At 59.5% G+C, this 20,379-nt stretch overlaps 5 protein-coding genes across 5 annotated transcripts; 2 read left to right on the top strand and 3 right to left on the bottom strand.

Moving 5' to 3' along the window:
- Nucleotides 1-67: 67 nt before the first annotated feature.
- CMQ_6434 (essential cytoplasmic protein) lies at nt 68-4,710 on the bottom strand (the record flags this gene model as incomplete). The annotated part of the gene is made up of 5 exons (XM_014315499.1): nt 68-506; nt 565-704; nt 1,104-2,527; nt 2,642-3,907; nt 3,978-4,710. 5 exons carry the CDS (start codon nt 4,708-4,710, stop codon nt 68-70), a joined length of 4,002 nt encoding a protein of 1,333 aa, XP_014170974.1.
- Nucleotides 4,711-5,324: 614 nt separating this feature from the next.
- CMQ_5948 (5-methylthioadenosine phosphorylase) lies at nt 5,325-6,350 on the top strand (the record flags this gene model as incomplete). The annotated part of the gene is made up of 2 exons (XM_014315013.1): nt 5,325-5,355; nt 5,443-6,350. The coding sequence occupies 2 exons, from the start codon at nt 5,325-5,327 to the stop codon at nt 6,348-6,350; spliced, it is 939 nt and encodes a 312-aa protein (XP_014170488.1).
- Nucleotides 6,351-6,701: 351 nt separating this feature from the next.
- Nucleotides 6,702-11,482, bottom strand: CMQ_5994 (uncharacterized protein; the record flags this gene model as incomplete). The annotated part of the gene is made up of 3 exons (XM_014315059.1): nt 6,702-7,115; nt 7,248-11,342; nt 11,444-11,482. 3 exons carry the CDS (start codon nt 11,480-11,482, stop codon nt 6,702-6,704), a joined length of 4,548 nt encoding a protein of 1,515 aa, XP_014170534.1.
- A 944-nt stretch (nt 11,483-12,426) lies between these two features.
- Nucleotides 12,427-14,391, top strand: CMQ_6497 (t-complex protein 1 subunit epsilon; the record flags this gene model as incomplete). The annotated part of the gene is made up of 4 exons (XM_014315562.1): nt 12,427-12,436; nt 12,602-12,650; nt 12,748-13,864; nt 13,933-14,391. 4 exons carry the CDS (start codon nt 12,427-12,429, stop codon nt 14,389-14,391), a joined length of 1,635 nt encoding a protein of 544 aa, XP_014171037.1.
- A 489-nt stretch (nt 14,392-14,880) lies between these two features.
- CMQ_6193 (hect domain containing protein) lies at nt 14,881-18,989 on the bottom strand (the record flags this gene model as incomplete). The annotated part of the gene is made up of 3 exons (XM_014315258.1): nt 14,881-16,412; nt 16,468-18,716; nt 18,784-18,989. 3 exons carry the CDS (start codon nt 18,987-18,989, stop codon nt 14,881-14,883), a joined length of 3,987 nt encoding a protein of 1,328 aa, XP_014170733.1.
- Between the last annotated feature and the right edge of the window lie 1,390 nt (nt 18,990-20,379).

Raw genomic sequence — 20,379 nt, 5'->3', positions numbered from 1 at the left:
AGAGTGTCTAGAGTAGTGCTATAACAGGCTAGAAAAGTCTACAGTCATTTCAAAGTACAGCCCCGCTCTACCGCACCAGACTGGCCAGCTCCGAGTTCTTGGCCAGGTCTTCCGTCAGATACAGCAGCGCCTGCTCGACCAGCCGGTACTGGTCCTCGAGCGAGGTGGCCATGGCGGCCACAGACGACGACGATGACGACGAGGGCCCACCGGGACCGTTGGCACCGGGCGGAGCGGCAGCACCGGCAACCATATTGGGCAGCGGGCCGAGACCGCCAAACAGGCTTGCCAGCGGGTCGTTGAGTATCGCGGCCGGGTCGAAGCCGAAGGCGTCCAGGCTGGCGGCAGCATCGGCGGCAGCGGCAGCAGCAGCGGCTGATGATGCCGACGAACCGGTCGAAGCAGCTGCAGCACCGGCCGGACCATTTGCTGGACCGGCGCTTCCGTTGAGGGGGGTCAGCCGGTCCCGGCAGCGTTCGAGGAATTTCTGGCTCTTGAGAAAGTTCCTGATTTGTCAGCGAAAATGATAAAAAATAAAAAAAAATAAAAAAAAAAGACACTTACATCAGAGCATCATCTGGCAGTGGTGGCATCTCGCCGCGCTCAATCGACAGGGCCATGCGGGCCGTGTGGTCTGACAGCGAAATGATCTCGCCCAGCAGAGCCTCGCAGCGCGTCCGTCGAGCGGCCAGAGCTTCGGCTGTCTTGGCCGACATGGGCTGTTGCTGTTGCTGTTGACCTTGTTGCTGTTGACCTCCTGGCTGCTGCGGCTGTGCATGTCCAGGAGAGGCCTCGAGTCCGGCCGCGGCTGCGGCTGCCTGCTGCAGATGATGATGAAGCTGCTGCTGCAGGTTGAACGTGCCGTTGCCAGCAGAACCAACGTTGACGCTGCCGTGGCTGCCGAGGCCACCGAACCCGCCAAGGGCGCCGAGCCCACCCAGTCCGCCCAGTCCGCTGATCCCCGTCGTCCCCAGATGGTGGCCCGACAGAGGCGGCAGCTGCGGCAGGTGGGCGACCAGCGATGCCAGCGAGGGTGCCGGCGGCGGCGGCGGCGGGGGGCCAAAAACGCGGGGCGCCACAGGTGGCGTCGTTGTCGTCTGTACCTGTGGCTGTGCGTGTGGCTGAGATGGCGGCGTGTGAGGTGGTGCCTGAGTTTGTCCTGTTGCACTGGTGCTGGCACTAACAGCAGCAGAACCACTACTACCACCACTTGTAGACTCCTGCGGCTGCACCTGCTCCTGAGCCTCCAGAGCTTCTTGAAGCTTCTGGCGCTGCTGGCGTTGCTGGCGTTTCTGGCGCTGCTTCCGCTGTCGAGCCGTGCCCAGAGGCGGATTTGGCGCCGTGGCCAGCGTTGTTGTAGCTGTAGCTGTAGCTGTGGCTGTGGCTATGGCTGTGCTTGTGGCTGTGGCTGTGCTTGTTGGAGACATCGCGGGTGTCGGCGTTGGTGGTGCCAGAACTGTCGGCTTGGCTGCTCGAGGCACAGCCGAAGAAGACGACACGGACGGGAGAGTCGTCGCGGTTGCACTCGTCATTGATGCTGGCGGCTCGGAAGGCCCCGACGGCGACCGCACCTGCACCTTGACCTCACCCTCGATGCCGTCCACTCGCAAAGTCGTAAATGTGCTCATATTGTCATCAGACACACTCGAGGCTGCACTGGCCGGCGGCAATGCTCCACCGGCCGCCCCTCCACTCCCTGCTCCTTCGGCTCCTCCGACTCCTCCGACTCCTCCTGCTCCGGTTCCTCCGGCCGTCTGAGGCGGCGCCGTCTTGACCAGCTCGCGCACAAACATGTTGGCTTCCTCGCACCCATCCATGAGGAACTTGAGACACATCTGCACGCGCTCGCGCGCAAACCGGTTGTGGTCATCGTACACACACGCGTTCAGAAGCGGAACCATGCCCTTCTCGCCCATCACCTGGCTCTGCACCCGTGCGTTGCCAGGCGTCGTCCTTCCTGGCGCCGGCTGCAGCAGGTTGGCCAGGATCGTCAACGTCTGCGTCTTGATGCCGGCCCACGGAAACTTGTGAGCCGGGTCCTGCGGAATGGGTGGAGGCGGCGGTGGTGGTGGTGGTGGTGGCGGTGGTGGTGGATGCTGCTGCTGCTGCTGCTGCTGCTGTTGCTGTTGGTTTTGATTCTGCCCCTGGTTCTGCTGTCTCGGTGCAGCTGTTCCCCGAGCTCCAGCCCGTGTCGGTGCCTCGACCAGCGGCTTCTTGGGCACTGCGTCTTCCAGTCCCTTCAGCAGTGAGATGATCTCAAATGACGCTTCCCACTCCACCATCTTCTCGCGCAGAGCGTCAATCTCCGACACCGTCGCCAGGAACTCCAGCACCTGGCTGAGCCCGTCGCGTGCTCGCTCCATGTCCCAGTTCTCTACCGGGAAGTCTGCCGCGTCTGTGATTCCTCGTCGAATCTCTCCCTGCAGCGTCATAAACGCCAAACACTCTGGCACAATCCGGCATCGCACCGTGCTGAACAGGTAGTGCACCAGCTTGAGATCGTTGCTCTCCAGCGATGGTGAGCTTGCTGCTGCTGTCGCAGCCGCAGCCACAGTCGTTGTTGTCGTAGTCGTCGTCGTCGTCGCCACCGTCGAAGCTGCGCCTCCCGTCGTCACCACAGCTGCTCCCTGTCGCCCCCCACCCGCCAGATATCGCTTCCGCAACATGTATGTCACCAGTCGCAGCATCACCGCCTGCGCTGGCGACACCACATCCTTGGGAATCCGCAGCTCCTGCCACGCGTACGGCAGAAGCGCCACGTCGTGTAGCGCTTCTAGGATCTGCGCCGTGATGTCCCAGATCAGCGAGCTCTCTTCTTGGTCCCACACCGCGATGAACACTAGCATCTCCCGCAGCAGGCTGCGCCCACTCTCACACGCCAGAAGCATCTTGCATCGCGCCTGCTGTAGGCTCTCGCCCGTTGCTGTCCGCCCACTACCCATCGTGTCCAGGATGCATGACTTGACAATCATGTGCAGCGCTTCGATCTGCTTCGGGTCCAGGATGTTCGGGATCTCCGTCAACAGCCCCAGCGTCGGGTCGTCGCCATACGAGTCGTTGTCATCCAGGTCGTCCTCTTCCTCGTCCTCCTCGTCAATGTACCGCTGGTCGTCCACCTCCCGATCGTCTCGCTCGTCCCGTCCCTCGTCGTCCTCTTCGTCTTCCTCGTCGTCTTCCACTTCCTCCAACGGTCTTCTCTCTCCCTCGTGCGCCCCGACTTGCTGCCTCGGGTTGTTGCCGCTGCCAGTCTCCCCGTCTTCGTCCTCGTCGTCGTCCTCATCCTCGTCTTCTTCGTCCTCTTCGCCTTCCTCGTCCTCCTCTTCCTCGTCACCGACCGAGAACGTGTACCCCTGCGCCTCGTTCTCGTCGCGCACCCGCCACCGTGGCCCAAACCGCTCCTCCACGATCTCGGCAAAGTACACCTGCCGGCGCCGTCCGTACTCCTTATCCGACATGGGAGCCTTCCACGCCTCGTGGTTAGGATCGCACACCCGCTCCCACCACATGTCCACCTCGTGTGACACCCGTCCCAGCGCTTCGTCCTGTGCGTACTTGCCCGCCTCTGGCCCCTCAAGCGGCCCTAGCAGCTCGGCCGGAATCCAGATCCGCGCCAGCGGCGTGGCCAGCAGCGGGATTCCCGGCGCCTTGCTCTGGTGCGAGTCCGCGTACTCCACCAGCCCCCGCTTGGCCTCGTCGCACACCGTCCCGTTGCGCACCAGCCAGTTCCTCACCTCCGTCTTGGCCACGTCGATCCGAAACCCGCTGCCGTCGCCTCCCAGGCTGTCTAGGTCGTCCTGTAGTGTCTCGTCCTCGAAGAGCACGTAGTTCCAGAACGTCATCTTATTCCGGTCGTTCTTGGCCGTCCAGTTATGCACCTGCTGCAGCGAAGTGACCAGCAGTTTTTTGTCTAGAAATACACCGTCAGTCGTGGATCACTTGCTGGACAGGCAACAGTCCGACGGGGGACAGATACGTACACAGATCGTGGACCTCGTTCAACTTTCCACGGCTCAGGTCGTCCAGCAGCTCGCTGTTGTAGCCCTTGCTGGCCAGGTTGACGCACAGCACGACTACCTGGAAGACGACCGCGTCGAAGCTGACGGCCGCGCAGATGTCCTGGGGCACCTCCGGTCGCGCACACACGAGCAGGTTCCGCGCAATGTGCATCAGCTTGTTAAGGATCTGCAGGTCTTCCTTGAGGCCGGCGTGGTTCTTGACGATCAGCTCCGTGCTGTCGTGGGCCACCGACCCGGGCCCGCCCTGTGCGTGCATGTGGTGGGCTGCTGTGTGACCGTGTCCGTTGGCTGCGAAACCGTTGACGCTGCCGTTGACGCTGCCATTGACAAGACTGCCACCGCTGCCATCGGGGCCGCCTGCCGGCTTGTCCACGTGGCCGAAAGCACCGATCGACCGGGCTGTCAGGCTGTCGAGCGCGTTGTTGAAGATGCGTGTCAGATACACCCAGATCTCCACGTTGCGAGCCAGCGACTCGCGCACGTCCTTGCGTGCGTGCGTCTTTTCCAGCGTGCGGGCGACCATGCCGGCCACCCTGGCCTGCGTCAGCCGCCCCGGGATCGACGGCTGGTCGCTAAAGTGCCCGTCCAGGCAGATCAGCGCTGCCGAGAAGCACACCTCTTCAATCGACTGCTTCGACGACGGCGCGCTGATCCGGTCCACCGGCGCCACACCACCTACGGTTATCGGTGCCATACAGCTGACTGACTGGCTGGCTAGCTGATGTGCTCCGTCGGCGAGGCAGCGAGTGTGAGATAAAAATAAATAGAAATCTCAATAAAAAAGAGGGCTTCCTGCAGGTCCGAGCTTCTACTGGCACTGTACCCCTGTCAGAAAGAGAGAAAAAGACGCAGAGCGAGCAGGCAGGGCAGAGAGTGAGATCGAGTATGAAAAAGAAAAAGGAATGGGACAGTGGCTGCCGTCGTGTTGAGCCGTAGCAGTTTGCGAGGTGATTGAGATGCGGGCGAAAAAAAGAGGCAGAACGTTGAAATTCTAGCAGCGGGTTTGTCAGGTCGAGACTTCCCTGTCGGTGATTGGCTGAGCTAAGCAGGCGAAGCTTCTATTGTGGCGAACGCCCCACTCCTTCCTGTTGCAGCGCTTGCAAATTCGCAATCGCGGGGTATTGATGCAGTATGTAGTAGTGGTAGTGGTAGCACGGAGTACTCCGTAGTAGTTTGCAGTTTTTTTCTATTTTTCTATTTCTATTTGATCTGCTTCCTCGCGATGTCAGTTCTGTTTCCCATCCGTCCTCCGTGAGTGTCTCTTGTGTCCGGCCGCTGTCGCATCGTGTCTGAAGGATCAATCCAGCCATGGCCTCTTCACTTCCCACCCACTTTGACCGTAAGTTGGACACTCTTCTCTCTGAATCCGCTCATCTCTTTTCACGCCTCTCTGCATCCTTTCTTCTGCTCTGACCCTCTCTCGCAGGCCCCGTCCGCATTGCCGTCATCGGCGGCACCGGTCTCAGCAAGATCGACGGCTACGAGCCGGTGGCCGTGCTGGACGTCGACACGCCCTGGGGCAAGCCTTCGGCGCCGCTGCAGATCGTCGAGCACCGCGGCGTGCCCATCGCCTTTCTGGCGCGCCACGGCCTCCACCACCAGCTGGCACCGCACGAGGTGCCGGCCCGCGCCAACATGGCGGCCCTGCGCCATATCGGCGTGCGCTGTGTCATCGCCTTCAGCGCCGTCGGCAGCCTGCAGGAGCACGTCCGCCCGATGGACTTTGTCGTGCCCGACCAGATCATCGACCGCACCAAGGGCGTGCGCCCTTTTACCTTTTTCGATGGCGGCCTCGTCGGCCATGTCGGCTTCGCCGACCCGTTTGACGCCGGCCTCGCCGCCGTCGTGCGCGACTGCGCCGCCGCCCTGCACGGCGACGGCGTCACCCTCCACCAGGGCGGCACCATCATCTGCATGGAGGGCCCGCAGTTTTCCACCCGCGCCGAGTCCAACATGTATCGCGCTTGGGGCGGCTCTGTCATCAACATGTCCGTCCTGCCCGAGGCCAAGCTCGCACGCGAGGCCGAGCTCGCCTATCAGATGATCTGCATGGCAACTGACTATGACTGCTGGCGCGTCGGCGCCGATGCCGACGACGTCGGCGTCAGCATGGTCCTACAGTACATGCAGGCCAACAGCGCCAACGCCAAGCACCTCGTCGGTGCCGTCCTCGACCGTCTCGCCCTCCAAGAACACGGCGACCTCGTTCTCGCCACCCATCTCAAAGGCTCGGCCGTCCAGGCTGTCCAGTTCATGACCAAGCCCGAAGGCCGCAATCCCGAGGCTGTCAAGCGCGTCGAGTATCTCTTTCCGGGCTTTTTTGAGTCGACCTGAGCGGACTCAACTATGATATGTTGATGCTGGAGTATAAGAATTTATAGATATGCAGATATGTAGATATGCAGATTTGGTTTCATATCTGCCTCTTTATATGCATCGCTGGACGTTGCTCAAGCCCAAGACGCTGTGTGCTGATCTGTCTGCTGCCCGTCAATAAGATGATATAAGACATTAAAATAAACGTGAAAAGAAACAAGGGAATTCGAAAAGCACACATCCCCAAGAATAAACGCCCCTCCCAAACTCCATAACCTTTGCCTCTGGTCGTGCCCTTCTTTTTCGGCCCTCCACCCCCCCAACCATACAAGAAACAATACAAGCCTGATGGCCAGACGCCTGCTCTTCTCACATCCACCGGCAAAGCGCCTTTGCCGCTCGCTCGGCTGCGGCAATGTGCCACGGCCGAACATCCCGCTCGCCGTCGAGAATGCCCCTGGCTCGCGCCAGTGTGCCCAGACCCCGGAACGACGACAGGAGCTCTCGCACGAGCTGCTCATACGTCCGCGGACTGCCTTCGGTGCGGATCACGTTCACCTCCAAAACCACCGGCGCGTCGTCGCGTCCGAGTCCACCCCGTTTGACAAGATAGCCGCTCACGAGCGCCGGCCGCTGGTCGATCCACGTCGCTGCTATGTTCAGCCGATGCGATGCTATCGCTCCCCACGCGTTGTCCGTCACGTCCACCAGAGCCACGTTGCCGTCGATCTCTGCCACTGCGTTGGGATCTGCCCCGGCTGCTGCCAGGTTTGCGTCCGCGCTCTTGTTCACAGCGCTGCCGTTCGAAGCCCCTGCTTTTGCCGGGCTGTTCGGCCCTCCACCCCCTCCTGCTCCTCCTCCTCCTGGTGTCGCAGGTGTTGCAGCTGCTGGTGTTGCCGGATTTGCTGGTGTCACTGGGTTGCCGCTCTGCTCGGGCGAGAACACGGCCGAGGCCTGCGGCGTTGGTGCCGGCGTCGCCGCTGAGAGCAGAGGAAGCACCGTCGGTGGCACCATCACCACAGGAGGAATCAGCTCCAGACACGGCTGTGTATCCACTGTAACGAGCGTCACGCTGATGCTGGCCCGCGTCTCGGCCTTTGCCAGCTCTGTCCAGGCCTCCATCTCCTCCGGCTCCATCGGACCGCACTTGGTGATGATCGCCCGCCAGTTCACCTTCAGATTCCCCACAATCGCGCATGTATTGTCCCAGATCTCTTGAGCCACCGCTGCAAACGACGTCGCCGGCAGCCTTCCCTTCCGTCCCACCCAGTACGCCGAGCTGAACTGTCGCCACCCGCTGCTGTCCGTCCACGCTGCCGTCATCCATCGCTCGTCCGTGCTCCGTGCATAGGCCACATGGATGCACGAGTTCTCACGCTGCACATCCACCGATGGTGTGGCCGACAGTCGCAGATCCAGCATCCGCGGCGGCGGCTGCTCCAGCAGGAAAGCTGGTGCTGGCCGCGGGCCACGCGCTGACGCACAGCGGTCGTACACCTCCAGCGAGAGCCGTAGCAGATCTGCCGGTGTCGGAACTACCAGTGCCGTCGGCGATGCAAGGAAACTCGTCGGGATCAGCTGCAGCACAAGATCGCCCGGCTCGCTGCTGCAGCCTGTCACGGCCATCTCGTACAGCTGTGAGAGCCGCTGGAATGCCAGACACGCATCCACCACCGCTCCCGTCACCTCCTCGCAGTACACAAAGTACACCACCAGGCTCTTGCCTTGCGCATCTTCTGCCGCCAGCGCCTGCGCGAGCCTGTGCACTTGGTCCGCTCCCGCAAACTCGGGGCGCGGTGTTGCTATTCCAGACGGTGTGCCCGACGACACCCTGGCATCGAATGAAACCATGCCCTCTGTGACATGGCCCGACTTTTCCGAAAGCCGGTCGTGTGAGCCAAGCCGCAGCGACTCGTACACGATCCGCATCCGGTTCAGAAATCCGTTCACCTCGTCGTCCAGCCCATCGAAGTCGGGGTACACGCAGACTGCCCGGATCTCTTTGCTGCCATGCAGCGGCTCAAGGGCCAACGTGTCCCAGAAATCAATGGCCGTAGGGGCCAGCGAAAGCGTCCACTCGTGCCGCTGAATCTCCACATGCGGAGTCGGAATGTGGAAGACGTTCGGCCTCAGTTGCTCCTGACCAAGGGGCTGTCGCGGTCGAGCTGGCTGGACAAGAAGCGGGATATCTTGGACGTCCAGGTATGGCTTGAGTGAACATCGTGTTGCCTCGTCTAGCGCTGCAGGAAGGACATCGTGAAGCGTCGCTACCGAATAGCGGATGCGCTGCAATAGCGTATTGCGCAGCTTCGTCTTCTGCAGGTCCCGTGCCTCGTCCTCGTCGAATCCAGATCGGATCGTCATCCGGGTGACCTGCTGTGTCAGGATTTGCGCCACGTCGATAACATCATTGTCCGTGTAGGCCAGCTCTGTTGGCGGCGGCATTGGATCGACAAAATACCGCGCAATAGGAACGTCCCACACACCCTCGCTGTACGCTCTAGACAATTCAGCAGCTGCCTCGGGAGTCGGCATGCTCTCACTCATATCGGGCTTTCTCGGCGCCGAAGATACAGTCATCGCCTCGTCATCGTCGTCCGTGTCCTCGGAAGACAATGCATCCTCGGATGAGCCCGACGACGAGTCCTCACTATCGTCCAAGAAGCTCTGCGCCTGTAACGAGCTAGATTTCAGTCCGCGAGTGATGCTGGTGATCAGGGCAGCCCATTCCGGAGACGAATCCGAAGGGTTGGCCTGCTTTCCAGTCGGTCGTCGGAAAGCGGTTGGCGACGTCACCATCGACAGGTCGGATAACATGTCTGTCTCGGGATGGGGCCAGCGAAAGCCGAACTTTCCGTTCTGTTCGTACTTCTTGTTGTTCTCGATCATGAAGTCGCTAAACTTGAGCCCTTGAAACAAGTTTCCTCGGCGTGCGAAAGGTTGCTTCGGCGCCACTTTCTGGCTTTTGCTGTCTTCCGTCGTTGCCCTGATGCGCTTAAATACTGTCAAGGCGTCGAATGGACTCGGTGGACGCTTGATTCCGGCCGCGACCGGCTTTGTATCGAGCGCATTCGAGGCCGGCTTGACCGCCTGGCTCTCGCCCGGGAGGTTGCTGCGCGCATTCTTCAGCTCGGGCTTCGCAAAGACGGGAGACTCCGGCCTTGAGGGTGTCTTCTCTTCTGGTACCGCTTCTTCCATCTGAGGTACTTCAGTGGGCGGTGGCTCTTGTTGATCTGCCTGCGGCGACGCTTGCTGTGGGCTTTCGACCATGTCCATCTTGTCAGAGACCGCCGAGGACGCGCCAGCATCGGCTCTGTCTGGCTTTTCGTCGAAAAAGTTGAAGTCTGCATCAGTGATGTCGTCTCCAAATATGTCGGCGCCAATGTCGCCAAAAAGGGCATCGGGTTCAGCGGTAAATGGCTCTTCCTGTTCTTCGCGTTTTGGCTCTCCACTATCCCAAAAGTCGCCCAAGGACGCGTCATGAGCACCAAGTTGTGGTACGCTGCCGTCTAGGTAGGCTAGGGCAGTGGTACTTGCCATATTCCCAGGACTTGACGTAGATCCGTCAAAAGTTGGCGTCACTCCCACAGCATTTAAGACACCGTCGGGTGGCGTTGGGTACATAGCCCCCAGAGCAGCAGAGTTCGCAGAAGCAGCGGCAGCGGCAGCGGCAGCACTGTTTATAGAGACATTATTGTAGGTGTTTAATGCTCCAGAGAGGGGTTGTCGATCAACCGACCGCTTGCCCTTGTCGTCCGCAACCATTTGAATGTCTTCCATAGGTACATCCATATCTTCCAGTTTGGCGGCAGGGTCGTCTTCCTTCGTCTCCTCCAGGTAGGCCTCCCTGATATCCGACAGCGGATCTAGTCTCTGGGATGGCGCAGTCGTTATGGTGGGACTCTCAAGACTCCAGAAACAGAGCACGGACGGCCATAGCATCACAACGGGGACATCATTCGGTGCCTCTTCGCTCAGGGAAAATTCGATGCGCAACCAAGACGAGTTCTGCAAAATTACAGGCGAGATTCCCCTGGTTTCGAGCATCTTGGAAGCAAAGTTCTTCCACATAAGAGGAGCACTAGTAGCAGAAACTTGCTTCCGTTTCAGCCCCATTCCAGCCGGCATAGGGGGTTGGTAGACGCCTCGGACCGTTGCAAATTTTCCCCAGGGCGCAGTGAGGACAGCACATCCCTCGGGCGGAATCCCAGCGTAACAGGCCCACTCCGAACAGCCCATGCCGTGAAGAACGGTGTGGGAGATGTACAAGAGGAGAGAGCCGGCGGTGGTGAGGGTAACGCGAAGGGTCGCGATCAATGCCCTGCCATCCGATCTGCTCCTCTCATCACCATCCCACAGAGGGTCTAGTGGAGGAAGCAACAATGTTCTGCTGTTGAGAGCAATTGCCCGTGCTTTTGCACAATAGGCAGACGATAGGCCCGCAAGCACGGCCGAGATAAAAAAGTTGTATACTACCTTGGCGGAAACCGGCAGAAGTCCCTTCTGGTCGGGCTGGGTGGCTGCTTGCGAATGCACGCTGTGGGTGTCGAGGTCCGAGGCAGCTGCACTGATGTTCGACGTTTGGGACAGTGGCAGTAGGCCGGCTGACTGTGATGCCGGACCCGTGGTACTTCTGGCGGTGGAATCAAACGCAGAGACGGCTGACGAGGAGCTGTTGGGCGTATTTACCGCAACCGTGTTGTGAGGTCGGCCTCCTGAACCTTTCAGGAGGCTGATGGGCTCAAACGCACCATCGTCCACAGCTATGAGCTTGTATGGCCCAACGTCCATGGTGGTGGCGAGCTCGGACTTTGCAGGCGATCCCATGGCAGAACCGTCCCTGCGCATGAGTCGGAAGCACCAGATGCACTGTCGGCGCGTGTCGGCAAATACGAGATGGCCATCGTTGCGGAGGGCCTTCTCAACGTCGGGTGCGGAAGAGGTATAGACGGACGGTGACGACGAGACGACCGGTCGATAGACGCGAAATGCGATGGACGCAATATTGCTCTGAAGAAGGGGGCAGAACCAAAAGAGTCAGCAACCAACGGTTGAAACGGCCGGACGAAATGTCTGCCGATAAAAGGGCTGAGAAGAAAGGAGAGGCTTACGACCACAAAGGTGTTGGTCTCATATTCGCCCACATCCATGGCCTCGAATGCGCCGGCCACCTCAGCCGTGTGAGGCCGAGAGGGCACGCCGCGCGTGATTGATATTTTGGCCTGCTAGGAGACCATGAATCGCGGCAAGCCCGATTTCGATTGGCTTGCAGGCAGGTTTCGCGGCGTTGACACGGTCGGCGCGGATGGTTGTTCTGCGCCGACGGACAAGCGACAGAGCAAATGCAGATGCAGACGGCCCGCGGAAGATGAGCGAATCTAACAAATGAACCGGGTCCCAGAAGAGCTGGTCTCCATCGCTGATGGCCGGACAAGCAACGGGCGGTGCAGCGAAAGCAGTTTTCTTGCCGGACAAGAAACGACGACAGAGCTCAGCCTCTCCGTGCTTTTCCAGTTGTTTCGACCTCGCCGGGTCCGTGGCGCGTGCTCTCGCTGGGGCTGGCTTTCGTGCTGTGCCGTGACGGGCTCTTGTCGTCGTCGAGCCGGAGAAAGACGCGCGAGGACGAGACACAGAGGCGGCAGAATGAAAGAGGCAAGATGAGATGCAGCGGCTGGAGAGATAAGATGCTGTTGCACACTCCACAAGCAGGAAGGCACGTCCGGGTCTGGTTGTGCAGGAAGCGAATCAGCGCCTATGCGGCCGCCAGGCGCCAAAGCGGAACAGCTGAGCAGGTCCTCCCCGAGCCATCTTTTTAGTGGGCCGCCATACATGGCCACTTGCCTTGCGTGGAAGACGGTTACGTAATCAAGCTGCGCCCGTGCCGGCAGCACGTGAATGGCCCGCTATGCTTGATAAGTGCATTTTCCGGGTGCACCTTGCCCCTGGGCAGCGAGAGAGGGGCAAAGCCTCGATAGGCAGAAAACAAAACCGAATTTTTGGTGCTTCTGCTCTGGACTGCTTGCTTCCAGCGTTACGACAACAACTGAGAGCTTGTTGGACACGCACGACCCACGCACGACAGCCTCTTTTCAAGATGGCTATGAGTACGTTGATGCCCTTGTCATTTCCGTGCCGACGCAATGGAAAACTAACAGAGGTTCCTGACAGATCTCGATTTGTCAAACGGTATGCAGAGCTATGGCTCTCCGCCCAGCTGACGGCATCCAGTCCTCCCCGACGACCGACATGCTAACAGTGTGCGTCATCAGCGGCGGTGATGAAGGATGAGCAGGGAAGGCCGTTCATCATTGTCAGAGAGTACGTCCGGATCTTGCACATCTCTTTCTGTCCTGTGTGATAGAAGCAATCCGGGGGGACCACCTTTGCTAACCAGTCTCTTCTTCTTTCGCTGCAGTCAGGGAAAGAAGCAGCGGCAATATGGCAACGAGGCGGTCAAATCACACATCCTGGCGGCGCGGACAGTGGCCAACATTGTCAAGACGTCTCTCGGACCGCGCGGCCTCGACAAGATTCTCATCTCGCCGGACGGTGACATCACGGTAACCAACGACGGCGCGACGATCCTGCAGCAGATGGAAATCTCGAACCACGTGGCCAAGCTGCTGGTGGAGCTGTCCAAGTCGCAGGACGACGAGATCGGCGACGGCACGACGGGCGTGGTGGTGCTGGCGGGAGCGCTTCTGGAGCAGGCGGCAGAGCTGATCGACAAGGGCATCCACCCGATCCGCATCGCGGACGGCTACGACCAGGCATGCGACATTGCGGTGGCGGAGCTGGACAAGATTGCCGACGTGCTGCCGTTTGGGCCGGACGACGTGGCCAACCTGACCAAGGTAGCACGCACGAGTCTGGGCAGCAAGATCGTGTCCAAGGCACACGACCAATTTGCCAAGATCGCCGTGGACGCAGTCATGTCGGTAGCCGACCTGGAGCGACGCGATGTAGACTTTGAGCTGATCAAGGTCGACGGCAAGGTCGGCGGCGCGCTCGAGGACTCGCTCCTGGTCAAGGGCGTCATCATCGACAAGGACTTTTCGCACCCGCAGATGCCGTCCGAGGTGCGCGACGCCAAAATTGCCATCCTGACGTGCGCGTTCGAGCCGCCCAAGCCCAAGACTAAGCACAAGCTCGACATCACCACTGTCGAGGAGTTCCGCAAGCTGCAGAACTACGAGCACGAGAAGTTTGTCGAGATGATCCAGCAGATCAAGGACACGGGCGCCAACCTGGCCATCTGCCAGTGGGGCTTCGACGACGAGGCCAACCACCTGCTGCTGCAGAACAAGCTGCCAGCCGTGCGCTGGGTCGGCGGGCCGGAGATCGAGCTGATTGCCATTGCCACCAATGGCCGCATCGTGCCGCGCTTCGAGGACCTGACGGCCGCGAAGCTGGGCAGTGCTGGCATCGTCCGCGAGATGACCTTTGGCACCACGCGCGAGAAGATGCTCGTCATCGAGGAGTGCGCCAACACCCGTGCCGTCACGGTTTTTGTGCGCGGCAGCAACAAGATGGTGAGTTTGTATGGCTTGGTTTGGTTGTGGTTGATGTTCTTATGTAATCATATGTGCTGACAAAGCAGATCATCGACGAGGCAAAGCGGTCGCTGCACGACGCCCTGTGCGTGGTGCGCAACCTGGTGCGCGACAACCGGGTGGTGTACGGCGGCGGCTCGGCCGAGATTGCGTGCTCGCTGGCGGTGGAGGACGCGGCCGTGCAGACGCCAGGGCTGGAGCAGTACGCCATGCGAGCGTTTGCCGAGGCGCTGGACACGATTCCGATGACGCTAGCAGAGAACTCAGGCCTCAACCCGATCGCAACGCTAGCCGAGGTCAAGAGCCAGCAGGTCAAGCAGCCCGGCGGCCGCGGCCGGCTGGGTGTCGACTGCATGGGCCGGGGATCCAACGACATGAAGGAGGCCTTTGTCATCGACCCGCTCATCGGCAAACGGCAGCAGCTGATGCTGGCCACCCAGCTGTGCCGCATGGTGCTCAAGGTGAACAATGTCATCATCAGCGGGACCGGCGAGGATGCCTACTGAGCGGAGGGAGCCCGACGAGAAGGGCGACAACAGGGCGACAACAGGCCTTTGGCCTCTAGCGGCCAATGATCCGATATACCCTCCTTCCCTGGTTGCTAGGCCGGCTGGACACGCACACCGTTGGTGGTCGTGGTGCCTACATATAGTCTGCTTATTCACTCAAGGCGGCGTCTGGACATCTCTGCTGGCTTTCTGCGTGTGTGCGTGTGTGCGTGTGGTAGACTTGAAGGGGAAAGAAAAGACTATCGAATGGGAAGAGACCAAGCTCGCAAGCCTTTCCCTTGTTTTTGGTTTTTCCCTCATCCCTCCCCTCCGGAACATATATGTGGACAGAAGAGTATCTTACGATGGCATATGAGACACATTGCAAGCCAAAAAAGAGAAACCAAACACAGACACCACCGCCAGCTCCCGCTCTATATGTGTATTACAAAGATGTGCAGCTGTGCAGCTGTGCTGCCACTGGAGCCAATCGGACCGTCGGTTTCCTCAGGCAAATCCAAAGCCCTGCGCGTTCTCCAGCGCCATCGCCAGCCGCTCCTGCAACACGGCACGATCCCGGTATACGGGCAGCAGCAGGATGCCGTAGCAGGTGTAGGCCGTCGGCAGATGTCCGCCGGTTCCTGACTCCTCGCCGTTGCGCTGGATGACAAAGTGCAGGTTTTTTATGCCGCCCACCGGCACCCGGTCGCTCGCCGTGACAAACTCGAGCAGCTTGCGCTTCATCACGTCGTCGTACCGCGATACCACGCTCCAAAAATCCCGCACCGTCCGATGGCTCGCATCCCAGCCGACGTAGCGCGCCTGGCGCCGCAGCTCCGACACGTCAATCTCTTGCTCGCCCTCCACCATCGACTGCAGCAGCGCTGGCGTAAGCAGCCGCAGCGACTTGGCGTGCAGACACGCCCGGAAGCCCCGCGAGAACCCCTCAAACTGCCGCCGCACCGACACATCCGTCAGGTAGTGGATGTAGTCCGTCACGTATGCGTTGCGGTTCGCGTTTGTCACCATCGGCGCCTCGTCCCCCGGGTTCGCCTCCAGCAGAGTCGAGGCTGTCGGCCCATAACCACTGTCGCTTGCCTCCTTGTTCTTCTTGCTCCTGGCTCGCGTGCCTGTGACATTCTCGCGGATCTTGGGCCACGATCCCGACGCGTCCATCACCCGGGAGATTGGCTGGCCAAACATGTCGACAGAGAACTCGTACGTCCGCACAAAGATGTCCTCCACCGCCCCGTCCTGCTCGTTCCACTCCAGCAGCGCCGTCAATCCGTTGGCCAGGTCCGGCCAGCCGTCTGAGATGTGGTGCAGCTCCGTCACCGGCTCGCCCAATAGCTTGCGGTATAGCGCCTTCGGAAAGGTCACCGGGAGCGACACGCCGTTGTAGAGCGCGAGCGACACCAGAATCCCGACCAGCTCAAACTTCCACTCCTCCTCCAGGGTCGTCGGACTGAACCAGGCCATGCGCGTGCGGCTGTCTACCGTAAAGGCGCCGTACGCCGGGTCGAGAGCTTCGGCAATGGCCATCCGGAAGAACTCTTGCTGCACACCGCCCGAATCCAGTCCCTCCTCGCCGCCTTCTTCGCCGAGATGAATCTTGAGTGGCCGCAGCAGCTCCCGTTCCTCCCGCCGCCACAGCTGGTCGAATGCGTCCTGCAGCACCGACGTGCGCCCGATGTCGAGGATAAGATACTTGGCCGACGCCGTCTGCAAGAGTCCCTGCAGGATCGATTTGTGGTGAGGGTTGATGACTAGGCTGCTGGGCGACACTATCGCATCCATACGGTTCTGCAGCGAGCTGGACTCCTCAAACGACCGGCTCATCCGAGAGAAGTTGATCGCCCGAAAGTACGACACGAGCGTGTCCGGGCTAAAGATATAGGGGAAGTCAAGGATATGCAGCCTCTGTTTGGTCGAGTTGAAAGTGAGCCAGGACAGCGGCGTCTCTACCTCGTCTAGGCGCTCGGCAAAGAACTCGGACCGGAACTGTGCATCCCCAACCAGGAGGGCTTGTCGTCGCTCAACTGTTGCGTATTAGTCAGCATTTTACAGAGATAGCGAACAGAGAAGGCCACTTACAGATGGCCTTGATGAGTGCGAGTGCACCACCGAACGGACTGTCTCCCGAAACATCCGGCCGTCCGTCCCAATCATGCAGCATGACTGCTCTTGCCCAGTCGAGAAGCAACGTCGGCATTCTCGTCTCATGGAGGGTCCGGTCAGCAACGGTGAAGTCGAGAATGTATGCAGCGTCCATGTTCAAGAAGTCGAGCTGTGCAAAGAGATGGTCCAGGACGTCGAGCTCGCTACTGCTATTACGGCCCACGTCGTACTCCATCAGCTCGTCGAAAATCCGCCGGGTTGTGATGGCCGTCAGCAGCCGTCTGGCCAGCCGCAGCGCCAGCGGGTTCGAAAAGGCATCGTCATACTGGAGGCATAGTTCGGCAGGTTGTCGCGCAATGGAGTTGCTGACAGCGAGGCTCAAACCCTGGGACCGGATGCGGGACATGTCGTAGAGCTTTCTGGCGCTGTCGACCGGCGGAGCAGCTGCCACAAGAGCGTGCAGGCAGATAGAGACAAGCATGCCGGCCTCCGCATTTGTCAGAAACTTGCGCGCCTGGGGGAAGAGGCGGACTGTCGGCGAGCAGAGTGCCTGCAACGCTTGAGGGGGCGCAAACAGCATCTCGGCAGCCACCCACAGGCTGTGAAAAACTAGACTTGGGGCAACACGAGTCATGCGCAGCATGCAGTACCAGAGCGTCTGTGTGTCGTAGAGCTGGCCATGTTTCGTAAACGAGCTCAGAAGCGTATGGGGATCACTCAGGACGTAGAAGAAGCTCTGCTCGGCAAACAGGCGCCATTCCTCTCCTTCTCGAAGCCGCACCGACTGGCCATGGACCAGCGACTTTTCCTTCCGCCGCAGAGGTCGGGGTTGGCCGCTGACCCTTGTGTGGAACTTTGCAACTGTCGCGGGCTCGAGCAGGTGCTGTTCGGCTGTGTGGTCGTCTTGAAGCACGTCGCACACAAAGTCGATCGTCTCGGTATCCAATCGCGTAAGTGTTTGTGGAAGAAACGTATCGAATGTGGTGTCCAGAAGGTCGGCGTCCAACAGTACAGAAGACTGATTTGCATCAGACCGATCCGAAGATGGCGACCGAGAGGACCGTGATCCAAGCTGCTCCAAACTGCTCTCGCTCCCGCTGCCTTGGGACCCATCAGCCTGGTTGCGTCCAACTTGCGGCCTGATCTCAGCGGTCATAATCGGTGGCATCTTCTCCAAAGGGACACCCTCAAAGTATGCAGCCCCAGATAGCTGGGAGATTGGGCGGGGAATCGCCGGCGTCGGCGTCTTAAGCGACTTGGTCGGCGGCGTCCTGTGATTCATACCGTCCGTCTGTATGCTGGGTATTAGAGGGGAGCGCAAGTTGGGTAGCAGCTCGTCGTTAGAGGACTCCGGGGGGAAGGCGTCGACAGACAATTTGCGTTGCGGCTTCGTCGACTGCGTGCGAAGTCGCGCGTTGGAGTTTCGCCGAGTATTTGTCGGCGATGTCGTCTGTCGCGACTTTCCGTTTGAGGTAGCACGACTGTCTAAACCAGCCAATTCTGCAGCCCCAGAGTCATGTCTACCTGTCGCATCGACTGACTCGGAGCCCGTCATATCCTTTGCTTCTTTCGCTGTCGCATCATGTCTGGGCCTTTCCTCCTGGGCCCTGATCTTCCCCTCGTCAGATGCCGGAAAGCCAGCCTGCAGCTTCTCTGCTTTCTCGGTCATGTTTTCGATAGCTGCAGGCGTCAGCCACTCGAGCATCTTGAACGCTACGGTGCCGAACATATTCGCGGCAAAAGACCGGTAGTCTTTGCTGGCAGGCTTGTCCACAATTATGAACTTCGGGGCCTCCTGCAGGCCCTCAGAGGCAGTGTCTGCTTTTGAGCGAGTCGACTTTTCCGACTGTGTCCCACCGTCCTTAGATCCTGCATACACAGCGTGCCCGTGCTTTGTTGCACTCTTCCGGTCTTTCGGTGACCCGGCACGAGCCAATGTCGTTTTGGAACTGCTCGATACGCCGTCTCCACGGGTCATTGGGGGATATTTGGGCGTAAAACGCAGAGACCGGACTGCTGCCGGGGCGGTTTTCGGAAGCCTGAGCGAGGCGCATAGGCCGACTTCGGGATTTTCCTGACTCGCAAGATGAACGGCAAGCGTGCGGGCGCTCGTGGCGTTGTATCGACGGAGGGGGGCCTGGCCGGCGATGCGCTTCCGGCAGGTGAAGCAGGTGGGATTGTGGCACTCGCTGGCACCACAGCCTTCGCATAGCTGAACGATGTATCTGAAACACGGCAAGTCAGTAGGCCTACCAAGCGAACAGAACGTAAGACGGGAAAAGAGCGACGCACTTCTGCACCGTCAGCTGGAAGTTGTGACGACGACTGGCCCGATGAATAGCATAGACACGGCGAGGATTCTCGACGTCTGCCACGAGCTCCCGGAGCTCGGCCGGAGCGTCCAGCGGCAGCCGCGGAAATGGCGCATGTTGCCAGAGTCCCGCCAGCATCTCGGCATCAGCACCATGGCCCGCAGGCGGTCGGGCGGTTAGATCCATGACCGGATGCCCAGGACGACGGGCAACAGTCTGAAAAGACCGCTATCACAAAAGGGAGAGGCGCGAGCCGCCCGTGTTTCTACCTCTTGTCGGCTGCCTTGGTGGTCCGCGATGTCGGCGGTGGATGTATACCCGCCGTACTCGCAAGCGGAAACTCGCAGCCAGCTTGATTCCGTCGTTGCACGGCCCACTCGATGCAGGCAGGCTGGCAGCAGGACGTTGGGAGATAGGCTGACGCACAGGCTGACAAATATCCGCTATCTGTCAACAGGCTGTGGTGACACCCGTTAGTTGTGTATAGGGTGCTGCTGGTGGATTCGTTGTCCGCAGCGGGGACAGGGGAGGGGTTTGCCAGCTTGCAGAGGTATTTTGTCGGCAGCTTCAACTCAAATCGAGAGCAGGAGTAGACGAGAAGCAAGCCGAGCGGGTTGATTTGGCAAAGTTCCCCGTCAGCCTCAGGCGTTAGAAACTAGTACTGCAAAGGCAGAGGCCGCTGCGTGCACGGTCCTTTTGTGGTCCAAGCGTCCCGAAGGCGAAAATGCTAGGCAGAAAAACGATGAAAAATCCTCTGCGCTATAATTGGCTGCCTCAATAGCATCCAGAAATCTCTGTCGTCGTCAATTTGCCATCAAAGACCTGAAACCTAAAACCCAGTCACGCGCCGGCCTATCTAATCACCGCAGACCGAGATCGAGCTGAGGGAATTGTGGGGTGCATCAGGCAGGGACATCTCACAGAATTCTAGGCGAATCCCTCGGTTCTGCTTTATTAATACAGCCACTACCGAATCGACGGCCCTAAAGTCCCCCCACCTTCTGGCAGCCTTCTTATCCAGTTAGAAGAATAACGAGAGAGGGCTTTGCCAAGATCCACACATAAAACACCAAAATTCCTCCCGTCTATTCCGTCGTCTTACATTTCCATCACCTTCACCCTCTCGTTCACGCTCTGTGAGACGTTACGGCATCTTGTTTGCATCGTATAAAGCATACGGTCGGAACTCCGTTCCTCTTGCTAGCGATCTCTACTACTATACCCCGCGGAAACCAATTTCTTATCTGCTTTCTCTTATTTAACATTTTTCCCCATCTGACTTCTAAAATCAAGGGGATTGGCCAGCAGGTTTGTCATTACCAAGTCGGATTTATCTAGCAATCGTCTGGGATTAGCAGGGCACAGGGTGCACGACTGCAACGTCATAATACTTCGGATATCCGGTGCATTGCGACTCAAAAAAAATTGCCCCCGCCAAACTTGCCCACGAGCTAAACCTAAGAAACGCCCGTTGGTGAACTTCTCTGAGGTGCCGATTGTCTCCCCCCGATACATCACCATCACCAACTGGCCCATCGTCAGTGTCTGCATCTTCTTGCCCCTCATTTGGCCCCTC

This window comes from Grosmannia clavigera, assembly GCF_000143105.1.
Source record: "Grosmannia clavigera kw1407 unplaced genomic scaffold GCSC_167, whole genome shotgun sequence".
Lineage (NCBI taxonomy): Eukaryota > Fungi > Ascomycota > Sordariomycetes > Ophiostomatales > Ophiostomataceae > Leptographium > Leptographium clavigerum.
This window is presented reverse-complemented; position numbering and strand designations above follow the sequence as displayed.